The sequence below is a fragment of the Eubalaena glacialis genome, chromosome 10 (genome assembly GCF_028564815.1).
Source record: "Eubalaena glacialis isolate mEubGla1 chromosome 10, mEubGla1.1.hap2.+ XY, whole genome shotgun sequence".
NCBI classification, from domain to species: domain Eukaryota; kingdom Metazoa; phylum Chordata; class Mammalia; order Artiodactyla; family Balaenidae; genus Eubalaena; species Eubalaena glacialis.
The window spans coordinates 615,117-630,848 of NC_083725.1; the positions used below are offsets into that span (position 1 = coordinate 615,117).

At 43.3% G+C, this 15,732-nt stretch overlaps 1 protein-coding gene across 1 annotated transcript in view; it reads left to right on the forward strand.

The window, feature by feature from the left end:
- The window catches only part of NCAPD3 (non-SMC condensin II complex subunit D3), a 59,245-nt gene that overhangs the window by 25,546 nt on the left and 17,967 nt on the right, over nucleotides 1-15,732 (forward strand). Inside the window, exons 16-22 of the mRNA XM_061202220.1 lie at nucleotides 166-386; nucleotides 8,213-8,404; nucleotides 8,729-8,826; nucleotides 8,923-9,038; nucleotides 11,685-11,792; nucleotides 13,869-13,983; nucleotides 14,089-14,199. Coding sequence (XP_061058203.1) covers nucleotides 166-386; nucleotides 8,213-8,404; nucleotides 8,729-8,826; nucleotides 8,923-9,038; nucleotides 11,685-11,792; nucleotides 13,869-13,983; nucleotides 14,089-14,199 — 961 coding nt within the window. The remainder of the gene's footprint in view (nucleotides 1-165; nucleotides 387-8,212; nucleotides 8,405-8,728; nucleotides 8,827-8,922; nucleotides 9,039-11,684; nucleotides 11,793-13,868; nucleotides 13,984-14,088; nucleotides 14,200-15,732) is intronic.

The window sequence follows — 15,732 nt, forward strand, 5'->3', positions numbered from 1 at the left end:
ATATTTGGAATGTTGATTTTTTTTTTCCACTGTATGTTTTATTTGTAATTATGTGAGCAACTACTTGTAACATACCTTAAAACATCGATCACAGCTTCCCCGATTTGTGTTCAGACCTGTGATAGCGTAGGCGTCTTTATGACTTCCTGACTTTCAACTCCTCAGGCACAGCCTCAGTGTGTCCAGGTACAGAAGGCCTGGCTGGGGGGGGTTGTCCCGGCCGTGATGGACAGTGAGAGCACCGTGCAGGACAAGGCCCTGGAGTGTCTGGACCAGCTCCTGCTGCAGAACATCAGGCATCATGGTCAGTTCCACTGCGGGGACAACAGCCAGGTGCTCGCCTGGACGCTGCTGACACTGCTGAGCACAGAGCGCCAGGAGCTGGGGTACGTTCGTGTGCAACTGGTTGTCCTTAGGAAGGGCTTTCGTTATCAATTCCTGTGTCGATCTCGGAAAATCAGCTCTCCACATTGCTTAATATACGAAGACTCGATCTTTTTCCCTTGACCTAGTTCAAATCTCGTAGCATTTTTGTGGTGACAGTTTTTGTGAAGCCTTCCTTTGCTTTTCTCTGAGTGTTTTCCAGCTTCGAATTGATGTCTTAATATGTAGTAGAAAGCATTAACGGATTTGCTATATTAACGTTAACTTTCCACAGTACTAGTTACTATGATAGATGACTTCCTGGGTATGACAAGTTAGACTTTTTCTGACATCGTATTGGGTTGGTTGACTTAATCACACTGCAGCATTTTTTCCATTTGATAACATTTGCTGGGTGTTCACTGTGCAGTGAGCAATGCAGTGAAGAGTTAGCACCTGCACTGATCAGGTTTAATCTCTACTGCAGTAATCTTGCAGCTGGTTTGTGTTTGTGCTCCTTTGACTGTCTTTTCCTTTCCTTTCTTTCTTTATCATACAAGAAACACCTCCCTGCTTGTTTACATGTACTTATGGAGGAATTATCATACAATAGAAAGAATAATAGATGTAGTATCATAATAGATACTAATAATTGTTAACCATGCTCCAATATAAAATAAAAATTTAAAAAAAAATAGATACTGATAGATAATAATAGATATAGTATACCGTCTGTGGCCCTGGCAAATCACCCCATCTCTCTGGGCCTTAGTTTTCTCATTTGTAAGAAGAGTCGGTTACACTACATGATCTCTTAAGGTCCCTTTTGTTGTTAAAAATCTGACTGAAAATACATTCACTCATTAAATATTTTCTCAGTACCAACTATATGCTTTGCTGAAATTCCTGGAAGGGAGAGGAATTTAGCCAGCAGTAGAATCAACTGCTTTTTTGCTTTTCTTAGGGATATCTTACTGTGCACACCCAGTGTATACTAGCTCATGAGAAACCGTTGGGAGGTTTATTTCATTTCTTTTTTTTAACTTTTATGTTAAAATATAACATGTATAGAAAAACGTACAAACTGTAAGATCAATAAATATCAAAAAGAAAATATAGCCATGTAACCACCACCCAGGTCCAGAAATAGAACATTGCTCGGCCTGAGAAAACTCTTCCTTCCAATCGCTCTCCTTCCCTCCTCAAAGGGAACGACCACTGTGATTTTAACACCATGTGTGCGTTTTCTCTACTCTTCATCTTCATGTAAGTGGAATTATGTGGTATGTATTCTTTGTGTGTCTGACTCCTTTTACTCAAAGGAGTACAAGATTCATTCAAGTTATTGTGTGCAGCTATAACTCATTCACTTTCATTGCTCTGTGTGTGTGTGTATGACATTTGTGAATAAGCTACTGTTTATTTATCCAGTCAACTGTTGATAGATTATGGGTTGTTTCCAGTTTTTTATTACGAGGTATAATGCTGTTGTGAATATTCCCATGCGTATCTTTGGCACACATTTCTCTTGGATGCACACCTAGGAGCAGTGCTGTTGAGTATGCTTTTATTCATCTTTCATGGTTACTGCCAGACAGCTTTCCAGAGTGGTGGGACCAAGTTACATTTCCTTGCAGCACTTAATGAGAGTTCCAGTTGCTCCATATCTTGGCCTGCATTTTGTGTTGTCAGTCTTCCTTTTTAGCCTTTTTGGTCCATTTTGGACCAATACTGGTATTTCTTGATGGTTTTAATTTGCACTGCCATGTTGACTAATGCAGTTGAGCCTCTTTTCATAGGTGGATTAGCATTTAGATATTCACATTGTGAATTACCTGCCCAGGTCTCGGGCCCTTTTTTTTTTTTTTAATTAGGCTGTCACTCTTTTGCTTGTTCACGCAGAAGTGTTCATTATATACTTATGTACAAGCATTGTTATATGTATTACAGATATCTCTCCCATCCCATGATTTGCCTCTTTACTCTCTTAATGATGTCTTTTGATGAGTTCAGTTTGTCAGTGGTTTTCTTTATGGTTAATGTATTTTTAAAGAAATCTTTTCCTACCTCAGGATCATATACATATTTTCCCATATAATCTCCTAGAAGTTTGATTTTTTTCTTTCCCCTTTATAGTTAGGTCTTTAACTTACCTGCAGTTAAGATGTGTCATAGCTTCCTTCATAGGCTCTCTGTTTTCATTTTAAGATGGGGGAAACACCTGTGCATATTTGAAGTCAGAAAACCAGAATGTAGAAAATATAGAGGATGATTGAAAGGGATAAAGTTTCTGAAAAAGAACAATATGTGAAAGGATACACTTTATAAAGTGGGAGGAGAGAGCTCCAGAAATAAAAGGAAACACAGAGAACAGGGAGAGAGAAACACAAAAGAGGACATAATATGAGCACTAGAGCTTTCAGCCTTTTTCTTCTCCGTAAAGTGATGCTCAGTGTTTGCCCAGTGCAGCACGTTCACAGCAGCTAAAAGGTGGAAACAATCCAGGTGTCCATGCACTGGTGAAGAGATAAATAAGATGTGGTCTATACACGCAATGAGATATTAGTCAGCCTTAAGGAGTCACAAAATTCTGACAGATGCTATAACATGGATGAACCTTGAAAACATGCTAAGTGAAATAAGCCAGACATGATAGGACAAATATTGGATGGTTCCTCTTATGTGAGGTCCCTAGAATAGTTAGACTCTGGGAGGCAGAAAGGGGCGGTGGGGAGGAGCTGCTTGAGGGGTATGGAGTCTCAGTGTGGGGTGAGAAAAAGCTCTGGAGGTGGGTGGTTGCACAACAGTGCGAATGGGCTTAATGCCAGTGATCTCTGCACTTTAAAATGGTTAAAAAGATAAGTTTTGTTATGTACATTACCACAATTTAGAAAACAATATATTTGCCCAAGTTAGGAAGGAGAGGGTAGAATTAGGGGCAGCAGTTCTCAAAGTGTGGTGGATTCAGGAGCTTAGACTCTCTTGTCATCTTAAAAACACACATACACAGAGAGAGCTGTGAGTTCAGTTTTATTTGGGGCTTACTGAGGACTGTAGTCCAGGAGACAGCCTCTCTGTAACTGAGGAACTGCTCTGAAGAGGTTGGGGGGGGCGGGTCAGTATATATGTGATTTTGGTGAAGGGGGTACGGGCAATCAAGCACACATCTTGGTAGAAGGTTGCTGCTGGTCACGAGGAGCGGATGTCTCTGTTCATGGATTTTAGTGCTTTTCTAGGTATGAGAAGATGCAAGAAGTTGGGCTCATAAAACCTTCTGAAAATACCTACCTATCTGAAGGCCTGTTCTGCCAGTTTTCCCAGAGCACAGAGTGCGTCATTCCTGATCGCTACCCTGAGCTCCTTTCATAATTCTAAAATTTCAAGTTACCAAATATCTGGAGAGATTGTTTTTAAGTAGACATTCTTAAAACATAATTAGTCCTCAAGAGTTCACTCAAAAGTTCTTATTTCATTTACATTTAATTTACTTTAAAGAATTCCACAATACCAAGTTATTTTTCTTGCTGACAGATTTGCAACAGACATAATAAGATCTTACTTGACCTCTGTTAAACCTGGCTGCGCTGTATTAAACTTCATGTTGTTGGCTCTAAAGACATGTCTGTATTAATTAAACCAACAGACTTTTAACACCAGGCGTTAATACTGAATATTTCCCAATTCACATGAGCCTGAAATTCATTTGGGTTAGTTTCTTTTATATTTCTGAGAGTTTATATAACTGCTTAATTTCCTTTAAGCCAATTAAGTAGAGCTCATTTACAAATTAATTTTGATAATACCATCCAAAGATAAAAATATATATATATATATAAAAAATGCACATATAGACAGACACAACCAGAGATCTCATAGCTTCATTTTAAAACTTAGTCAAGAATCAGGTATTACAGTGTAAGACCATCATGGCTGCTCGGATCACTGAATGGCCAGTTCTTCTATGTGACCCCTGGAGGAGCCAGTGTTGTAATTAATGAGTGGGTTTCCCTCTGGTGCCACTGCGCAGTGTGAGGGCTCTGCCTCTTCCGTTCCTGTAAGTTTCTCAGTTGCCTGAGAAGGCCGTGACTGACCGCGGGGACTCTTGGCCCTTTTCTTCAGAGCAGCGCTCTCACGTAATACCTTCACTTTTATCCTGACAAATTCTGTTCAGGCAGCCGAACTGGGGAAAGGTTTCAGGTCAGTCTCCTACCTAAACACTCAGCTCAGACTGCCCAGTGTCTCAACTGAGCAAGGGGGCCAGGTACCTGTTTTATACTTTGAAATAAAGCTCAAGGTTATCAACTAATATGGCAGATCTGAGAACCAGGAGAGACTCACCCAAATTCGTCTGGACTCTCTGAGGAGGTGGACGGGTGCAAGAGGCCTCTGCTGGTACCAGGCTCGGGTTCTTGTAGAGTTCAGACGGAGAGAAGTCTGCTCTGGGTCCTTTTTTTTTTTTTTTTCCAAAGGTTTTTTTTTTTTTGATGTGGTCCAATTTTAAAGTCTATTGAATTTGTTACAATATTGCTTCCGTTTTATGTTTTGGTTTTTTGGCCTCAAGGCATGTGGGATCTTAGCTCCCCCACCAGGGATTGAACCCGTACCCCCTGCATTGGAAGGCGAGGTCTTAACCACTGGACCACCAGGGAAGTCCCCTGCTCTGGATCCCTTTGTGGTCGCCAAAACTGTCGTCAACAAAAAAAACCACACAGTGTAACAGCTGTGAGTTCAGTTTTATTTGGGGCTTACTGAGGACTATAGCTTGGGAGACAGCCTCTCAGTAGCTCTGAGGAACTGCTCCAAAGAGGTAGTGGGGGGTGGGGGAGGTCAGTATATACGTGATTTTGGTGAGGGGCGTACGGGCAATCAAGCACACATCTTGGTAGAAGGTTGCTGCTGGTCACGAGGAGTGGATGTCTCTGTTAATGATTTTAGTGCTTTTCTAGGTATGAGAAGATGCAAGAAGTTGGGCTCATAAAACCTTCTGAAAATACCTACCTATCTGAAGGCCTGTTCTGCCAGTTTTCCCAGAGCACAGCGGGCCTCATTCCTGGTCTTGGCCCTGAACTCCTCTCAGGAGGTGTAGAAGGTCAAGGGACTGCAATGGCCAGTGACCTTATCCTTGTAGAGGTGGATGGCAAGTGGCAGTTTTTAGTTGGCAGCCTTTATCGTAATATTAAGATGTCATGTGCCATTGCCACTTTTACTCTTTGACAGTACTAGAGTTTCTAGAAGCCATGTGATGATATTGAAACAAATTGAATGAAGAATCAGATGTAAGAATGCACATCTTTTGTTTAAGCCAGGCCATAAGGAGATTTACAAAAATAGAAAACAACGTTGCTGTTCTTACCAAGTTTTTTTTTGTTTTGAGAAAGATACCAGGTTTTGGGGGGGAAAGAATTGCATTATTTATGTTAACATGTAATTAGCTTATTGTTATTTCTGACAAACTAATAGATAAGTATTTTTAAATTTCTGTTTTAACTTCTAGTATGGCAAATATTGATAGGTATAACCCGCATGAACAAAAAAGGTCTTCGAGGTGGTCAGTAATTTTTAAGAGTTTAAAAGGGCCCTGAGCAGAAAAAGTGTGAGAGCCACTGAACAAGGGAATCAACTTTAAAAAAGGATTGAGAGCAGTTGGGCTAGTGGACTAGAGTTGTATAAATAAACTCTTGTGATAAGTTCTTTAATAAACAGAAGGTAACTGGGATTCCAGGATCTGCTCAGGACAGGAGACTTCGCAGAGCAGGTGAGCTTCGAGTTTGGACCTTGGCGGTTAACAAGGGGCGGGAGATGCTCTTGTGGAGGACGCAGCCAGTGCAGGGCGCATGAGTGGTGTGTGCTGCAGGGGCCCCAGGAGTTCATAGCACAGGAGGTGTCACGGATCGGCTGTGTCTGTGACCAGAGTCTGAGGACACAGGCCACCGGTGAATGACTCGAGCTCAAGGCGTGGCGACCGGGTCCAGGGGAAGCAGCTGGCTGCAGAGGAGCTGTCCAGCGGTGGGAAGCTGGGCGGGGGGGCGGCTCTGAGGGCGCCCTGCGCCCTCCACTCTGCTTGCCCACAGTCCAGTGGAGAGGGCGTCACGGCAGCCAGGAGGGGGCACGTGGAGCGGCACGGGTTCTTACCTTTCTTTCTCTCTTTCAGCTCGGGGTAGCTTCCTTTTGACGGTGGTGTGAGCTCAGTCATCCCTAGAGGTGGGAGGAGTTGAGAGTAACCAGGCAGGCCTAATGGTGAGGGTCTCCAGGCAAGAAATAGCAACGCAAAGGCTTAGAGGCCCGCCGCTCCAGGAATCCTAACTGAAAGGGCTTCTGGGTGGGGTTGCTGTTGAACAAGGCTCGGAAAGCAGAGGTGGGGCGGGGCAGGGGGTGGAGGGAGGGCTGGGGATGGAGTCCCGTTTTCAGTGTGTGCTTGTGACGATCCTGGTGATGGAGGACATCGCCCAGAGTTAGGTTGTAGGTGAGAGAAGATGACTAAGAACAGACCTCTTCAAAATCAGCAGTTGGTGTGATTAGAAGAAAAGGAATTAGTGAAAAGGTCAAACAAGTCGACTGGAGTGTAAGGGAGAGCGTGGTCAGTTCTGTCCAGCAGGGGGCACTGAGATGGGCACTGAGGGGGGTTGCTTTGGTTTGATATTAGGATAGAGGTCGGCAGTGCTTTTCAGGAAACCAGGTGGTGTTTGCTGAACCGCATTCTGAGTGGTGCGGCATTCCCTGCTTGTGATGGGCAGTGCGGCTAATGGAGGGTCCAGTTGGGAGGCTTTGGGGACGCTCAGCCCATGTGGAGGGTGTGCGTGGTCAGAGAGGAGCCAGATTTGAGATCTCAAAGCTGGAAGTTCAGAGGACGTTTTGTCGTTCTGTTGGCTTCCTGCAGTAAACTTCAGTTAATATTCTGTGTGATGCTTGTACGTAAACTTTTAAATATTTGTTGATTTCACGTATCTTGCTTTTGGATAGCAGTCAGATATAAATTATGTTAGTCATTTGCAGTAAAACTCTAGATAGATTTTTAACCAAAAGCTAATTTATTAATAAAACCATTCATTTATATGCATATGCTTATTGTGTGTAGATGTGTTTATTTTCTTATAGTTGCCTTCTGTGTGCTTTGAGAATTCTTTTTTTCATTTAATGAGAAAGTCTTACTAATCTGAGTGTGTGTGTGTGCCTAGCAGTAGAAGAAATTAATTGGGGGAAGGAATGTATTTTTCTCTCCACTTAAATATATAATACTGCATTTGTATCATGAGTCATATGATGTCATTCAGTGCTATAGGAAAAAGTAAAATAAGAAATGGTTTAAAAATAGCAATGACATCACACAAACACTTTAATACATCAGAAGCATTTTTTATTTTAGAAAAGTTTGATATATGTATTTCTGAGTGGTATTGGCAGGTCATAGCAAAGTCGAGCTCATTTAATATCACCATATTTAAATGCTAGGATGTCATTTCTCTCCAATCCTTCCATTGAAAAAAGGACAATGTCTACATTTTTTTGTTACTAAAACCCTGTAGACTCTGGATGTACCTGTTATTGGTAACTTACCCCATATGTTTGCATAGAAATTTTAGAGGGTCTCAAGTGAATTATGAAATTTTATTATTTTCTTTAAAAATAAATACTTTATGGGCAGGGGAGGGGTAAATATACCTTATTCAGTGTAATAATAATTAGAAAGACACGTAGTTTGCTATCAGATGAGCCACTAGCCAGGAACCTCTGTTTGCATGTTTTATGTGCCAGAATCCTAGAGCAGAAGTTGATACCCTTCACCGAGGGGCAGGTCTGAACAGTTTTGTGTATTTACGGTTACAATTCTGCTTTCTCATCTTTTTTCCAGCCGCTATTTAAATAAGGCTTTTCACGTCTGGTCCAAGAAAGATAAGTTCTCCTCCGCTTTTGTAAACAATGTGCTCTCCCACACTGGCAAGGAGCACGCTGCCCCGGCCTGGATGCTGCTCTCCAAGGTTGCTGGCTCGTCACCCACGCTGGACTACACCCAAGTCATAAAGTCCTGGGACAAAATAAGCAGGTTCGCATGCTTGTAATTTAGCTGCCACCAGACACGAGAGAGTCTTGGAAACAAAGCTCATGTCTTAAGGAAGTGGGCTCTTTCATAGCTGCTAATATACACAGATCTTTTCTTTAAATTCTGGCATAAAAACAAACAGGAAAAAAAGAATCACTTTTAGGCTTTCATTGTCCAAGTACATTAAGTGCCTTAATGCTCCCCAACTCGACTCCTAAACCATGCTACCCTACTTCCTCCAATACTGATAATCCAGAAGAAAAGTATTTTGTTGGCAGCAATTTTTACTTTGGTTCTATACTGATATTTCTTCTGCCCTTTCCACAGGCAGCAGGACCCCAATGCAGACACCTTAGGGCACATCCTCTGTGTTATCGGGCATATTGCAAAGCATCTTCCTCAGAGCACCCGGAACAAGGTGACAGGTGAGTGTCTACTGGAGAATCATGAAAAGGCTTTGCCTCTCACTTTATATATATTTTTAAGAGTTAAGCTTCAAGGGAATTGACTCTCTTTTTTAGATGTTATCAAAAGTAAGCTGAATGGATTCTGGTGGTCACCAAAGTTGATCAGCCCAGCTGTTGATACTTTGCAAAGACTCTGTAGAGCATCTGCAGAGACGCCAGCGGAGGAGCAGGTACGCTACAGACTCTCCTGGGTGTGTCTGTCATTTGTCTGTATGTAGACGTAATGCTCTGCCTTGAAGCTGGGGGCGTGTTCTCCGCGGAGACCTGGAAGGGCGGGTGGTCCCCAGCAGTTAGTTCTCCAAGAAGCACCTACGTGACAAGCAGTTGACATTCCCCAAGAAGATCTTGGCTGCTGAAGACACACAGCTCCTTTAGGAGGTCACCTCCTTGGTTCTGGGTACCAGTGTCTTCTAGGAAGCACACCAGCCAGACACCTGTTCCCAAGATCGAATCTACAAGGTTGTCTTTTAATCATCCTAACCTCGGTGCTCACAATAGCCTGTTAGACCCTCCTCCCTCACTCCAAGGATGTGTAAGTGGTTTCCTCCTAGTCACGGCTTCCCTCCAGACCAGAAGATTTCTGATTAGTCATCATCCTGTCACCCTAGTATCTCTTTTTTTTTTTAATAAATTTAATTATTTATTTATTTATTTATTTATTTATTTATTTTTGGCTGTGTTGGGTCTTTGTTTCTGTGCGAGGGCTTTTTCCAGTTGCGGCGAGCGGGGGCCACTCTTCATCGCGGTGCGAGGGCCTCTCACTGTTGCGGCCTCTTGTTGCGGAGCACAGGCTCCAGACGCGCAGGCTCAGTAGCTGTGGCTCACGGGCCTAGTTGCTCCGCGGCATGTGGGATCTTGCCGGACCAGGGCTCAAACCCGTGTCCCCTGCATCGGCAGGCAGACTCTCAACCACTGCGCCACCAGGGAAGCCCCACCCTAGTTATCTCTTGTCCCCAGAGTTCCCAGAGCCTCCTGCTGACATTCCCTATGGATTCATCATCACAACCCCAAACCAGCGTTCTGTGTGACACAGAGGGTTACTTTGACTCCCCAAAAGCTATCCATTTAAGTATCTCTAATGATAAATTATCTTACTACCATGTATTCAGTTTTTATCATGAAATATACTCCTAGACAGTGCTAATCATAATGAAAAATTTTAGGACTGGGGCTTATTAATAATGATTTTAGAAGTCAAAAATTAATTTAAATAATTGCTGAAATATATTTAAGTCTCCCAGAATAAAAACATTATTGCTTCATCTGAGCTACCTGCCACCTTCCTAAGCTTCATTTTCTTGTATAGGTTCTTTTTAAAAAGTCCTTTCCTGATAAGTTAACTATTGTAGTAAGACAATATACTGTAACTTTTTTGCTTAGGACTTAAAACAGGTTGAAATGTAGTTAATTAAAAATGCCCAGCTCTTTCTGTGTCTGGTGTTTTCCTGGCATAAACCTTTTGGCACTTTTTGGTGAAGGGGATACTCGCTTTATTTGATTTTCTGTTTATCTCTGATCCAAGAAAGTGTGTGAAAAACTTTTAAATAAGGAACATTACCTAAGTAGGGAGCATATTTGAATAGCAGAAAACAGGTAAAAACAAAACGAAAGGCTGATGATGAGGAACGAATGCTGTAGGAAGAAATGGAGGTTCTGTGGCAGAATGTGAGGGCGGCGTCCCCCAAGTGTCTGCGGCACGTCGCTCGTTAGTGCGGAGCCAGGCCTGCACCACGGGCCCCGCCCAGACTCTGAGGTCCTCCTCTCACTAGCAGCCGGGTGCTGGGCCTACAGACTCAGCCACGCTGGGGCAGAGCACGTGCACTTCGGAAGCTCCAGCTTGTGCAGTCTGTTAACATCTTAAGTGCAGTCATTTTGTAAAACGTTAATAAAGACAATAGCTTTGACACATTTTAGGCCGAGTCAGACTACGAATGTCTGGATCGTGATGATGGTTTGCCAGCAATTTGGCAAACTTAGAGTACCATCTTGTGGTATTGCTGCTGGGCACTCCCTGGGGTGTGGTTCAGACTGCCCCTTCCTAAGGCACCTGCCGCATAGTGTGGGAGACCTGCACGTTAACCTGTAATCCCAACGTCTTAGAATAATTCCTGAAACGGAAGCGAGTGTCCGGTAACGTGGCAGTCCTGGGGCGGAGCCACTCAGCTCAGCCTGGGTGTGTAGGGACGGCCTCCCGGGGAAAGTGGCTTCCGGGTTATAGGGTGTGACCGAGCTCCTCGGCCCATAAGCGTGGTGAGATGTGTGGGCTGGTGGTGGGACCCCCTGGAGGTCACTTTAACTAATAAGAGACTCTGAAAACTTGTCTCTAATGAATACATTTCAGGAGGGTAAAAACTGTTCTTTTTTATTCTGTCTTTTTGAAATATACTCTTTATTACAGTAGTTAATTCACCATCTACATATGCCAGAAGAATTGCAATGTTTTTCTCTATTGGAGGAGCACTGCTATTACAGATCTCTTATAAATTAGGGCAGTGGATCTTCCTGAATAGATGTCTTTCCCTCTTATAGGGCAAATGTAACAATAGAAAGAAAGATAATACATAAATATATATGTTTGTAGTAAATATAGCATATTACAAAGAGCATACATAAGTGTTCTTCGTGAATTCCACTTAGCCAGTTGGCATTGCCAGATTGCTGAAAGAGCAAAGATGCCAAAGCATGATGGCTGGGGTTTCCGTGGCTTGCGGTTTATGCATTTGAAGGCCGTAGAGTTTCTTGTGAGCAAGTTGTGTGTCATGGGCAGTGTGATGGATGCGCGGTGCCCTTCAGAGATGGCCTTTGGCTTGCCGCAGGGATTACTGGTGCAGGCGTGCGAGGACGTGCTCTCCACCTGTGTGCGCTGCCTCTCCGACATCGTTCTGAAGGAGGACGGGACCGGGAGGATGAACGAAGACCTGGCGGTGAGTAGCTGCCGCTCTTAGCGTCCTCCTCTCCTCCTCGCGTCGGCCGGGCCTGTAGACGGCGGTGTGAGGTGCATCTTCAGTACTCTTAGCAAGAAAGGGATTTTCCTAGCCTGGGGCTTACTCTTGTTTTAGAAGAACTTTTTACTGGTGACCTATTCATTTTTCTCTCCCATACTTATCATCTGGGGGAAAATGATGGTAAATCCTTCTCCCAGTTGGGTCCTGTGAGATTCCTGATCCGACAGGGAAAACACAGTGTGTGTTGTGGGCTCAGAAGTAATAGGTGAGAAAAGAGTAAAGTGAGCATCCTCTTTGTTCTTTCGGCTTGTTGGTTTGATGTTTTTTTTAAAAATTATCTAGTGTGTCTGGCAAGCTGTTTGAATATCAGACTATAGAACAGCTCCCAGGTCATGTCTAAAACAAATGAGATATTTGAAAGCTGGAGAAGCTGCTGTCCTGGGAGCAGTGAGATTGTGTGACATGCACCCTGCTTTAGAAGTTGTGCCGTGAAGAGGTGCCTTTGAGCCAGTGAAAGCGGGGCCCGCTTTCTGGTTCAAGTAGCTGACTGTCAGCAAAACGTGATTCTGATTCCAGCATCTGACACTGTCCCATAAGGGCAAAAATGAGCTGCTTTTTGATGCCCTTCAGACTAGGCCATCATTTCACCAAAACTGGTCATTTTCCTCGTCTGTTTGAAAATTAGTACAGCACTTCCCTTATGTGTTCAATTCCTTCTTTGCCCCCTCGCAGTTGGACCTGGGGATTGATGGCCATGTTTAGATTTGTTGGAGGAGAAGACCCTTTGTGCCAGGGCATTATTACACACCCAGTTCAGTAATAAAAATATCCTGATCAACGAGAACCCAGATGTTTTGGGTCAGAGGCCACAGTGTTTAGAGTGGTCCCGACCCGGGGTTTCTCTGGAGGGTCTTGCTCCGCTCATTTGTCTGGGATTCCCGACCCAATCTAAGAAAAATGCTTACTATGACCAGTGAGTTTTCCCCGCTAAGATTTTTTTTTTCTGTTAAATATGTCACCAAAATTTACCCTTTGGTCAAAATATATGGAGAAGTTTGCCCTATATATATTGTTTACTTCACTCTTCTTTAAATATAATTCAAATGTGCCACTAATCCACTGAGATACAGTGTGTTCAGTTCTCTTTAAACACACACATCCTTATTATTAGCTTTTTTACTCTAAAAAGCCTTTACTCAACATTTTACTGTTTATTTAGCATCACCCTTGTATTTTTACGATTAAAAAAAATAAGTATTACTTAACTGTTAAGCTGAAGGTCCTTAATAAAGACACAGTAGTGGTGGCTTGAGGAAGCAAGTTCTCACAAGTTTTGGTAGGAGTCTTACTAGTAAGCTAAGCAGGAGGACAGTGTGGAAGTGAGTTTAAAGCGTGCAACAGGCTATGTGCCCTCTCACCCCGCACGTCCCCTCTGAGGAGGCAGAACACTGTCCCAGGGCACAAAGGTGTCCATCAGAGCTGATGCAAACAGGAAGGGATTAGGTCAACATAAATGTATAGTAATAGTGCGGTCAACCTTGATGACATTCAGAGTTTTTAACATACTTATGTAGTCATTAAACATATTGATCGTACATATTGACATGAAAGGATGCCTGATACTGAAATTTAGAATCACAAACTTCAACCTAGTGTGATTGGCAAGTGTGTGAGAAAAGCCAACATGAAGCCGTGTGACTATAAAAATACTTTGAAAAGAAAGTCATACAGAAAAACAAGGATGGTGTCTGTGGGTGGCGGGATTGTAAGTCAGCTGTTCCGTGTCCCCACTTACCCGGAAGCACCGAGGTCCACTCTGTTGTCACAGCACCCCTTTGACTTGCAGGAGTATCTAGATATAGATGATAAACCTATACAGTCACCCTAGTTGAAGCAGTGACTGGATTTTTACAATGGCTGTGTGTTGTTGCGGGGGAAAAAACCAGCCATTTAATTTGGGGGACAGAAAAAGTACTCCACTGACATGGCCTTAACCTAGCTAGAGTTTGTTTTTCTTTTGCCTTATTCTTACTGCAAAACCAATTCTCTTGGCAGGTGAAGTACATTTTCACCTTAGGAGACGTAGCCCAGCTCTGTCCAGCCAGAGTGGACAAGAGAGCCTTCCTGCTGATGCAGTCCATCCTGGCTGCTTCCGCCAGCGCGGAGCATTGTAAGGCCCTTGGCGTGCCTTCTGCGCCTGCTGCCTCGGGGCTGGGTTTGTCCTGTAGCAGTGCAGCAAGACCTCTCCTCCCTTCCCTTCCCTTCCCTCCCGTAGTGACCACATCGGACCCAGGCGGCAGTGAGGCCGCATCCTCCCAGCCCATCTCCCAGTTCCAGGGCTCTGTCATGCCCTCCGTGATCAGAGCACATGCCGTCATCACCTTGGGTGAGTGAGGAGACACGGGGCAGCCTCTCCACGTGTGCTTTGTGATTTATAAGCTTGTAAGCTCGGGGGGTAACTGTAGGAGCGCCCAGCTCTGCAGGACACTCTCTGTTTAATTTATTACCATCAAACCTGTGGTTGTTTTATACTCATAATGTAGCACCATGAAGTCTGTTCTTCAAGAGCTGTATGCCAGACACTGCACTGAGTTCTGGGAATGAAGAAATAAAGTTTGCAGTTCACATCATGAAGAGATGGGGAGCATAGGCAGAACTCTCTATGACATAAATCACAGTAAGATTCTTTTTGACCCACCTTCTAGAGAAATGGAAATAAAAACAAAAATAAACAAATGGGACCTAATGAAACTTAAAAGCTTTTGCACAGTAAAGGCAACCATAAACAAGACGAAAAAACAACCCTCAGAATGGGAGAAAATATTTGCAAACGAAGCAACTGACAAAGGGTTAATCTCCAAACTTTACAAGCAGCTCATGCAGCTCAATATCAAAAAAACAAACAACCCAATCCAAAAATGGGCAGAAGACCTAAATAGACATTTCTCCAAAGAAGATATACAGATTGCCAACAAACACATGAAAGGATGCTCAACATCACTAATCATGAGAGAAATGCAAATCAAAACTACAATGAGGTATCACCTCACACCAGTCAGAATGGCCATCATCAAAAAATCTACAAACAATAAATACTGCAGAGGGTGTGGAGAAAAGGGAACCCTCTTGCACTGTTGGTGGGAATGTAAATTGATACAGCCACTATGGAGAACAGTATGGAGGTTCCTTAAAAATCTAAAAATAGAACTACCATGCAACCCAGCAATCCCGCTACTGGGCATATACCCTGAGAAAACCATAATTCAAAAAGACACATGCACCCCAATGTTCATTGCAGCTCTATTTACAATAGCCAGGTCATGGAAGCAATTTAAGTGTCCATTGACAGATGAATGGATAAAGAAGATGTGGCACATACATACAATGGAATATTACTCAGCCATAAAAAGAGACGAAATTGAGTTATTTGTAGTGAGGTGGATGGACCTAGAGTCTGTCATACAGAGTGAAGTAAGTCAGAAAGAGAAAAACAAATAGCGTATGCTAACACATATATATGGAATCTAAAAAAAAAAAAAAAAGGGTTCTGAAGAACCTAGGAGCAGGACAGGGATAAAGACACAGGCGTAGAGAATGGACTTGACACGGGGATGGGGAAGGGTAAGCTGGGATGACGTGAGAGAGTGGTATGGACATATATACACTACCAAATGTAAAATAGATAGCTAGTGGGAAGCAGCTGCATAGCACAGGGAGATCAGCTTGGTGCTTTGCGATGACCTAGAGAGTTGGGATAGGGAGGGTGGGAGGGAGACGCAAGAGGGAGGGGATATGGGGACATATGTATACGTATAGCTGATTCACTTTGTTATAAAGCAGAAACTAACGCACAGACACACACAAAGAGGTAGTTTATTTGATACTTTGCATGACCTCACACTGTTGTTTATCTTAAGAA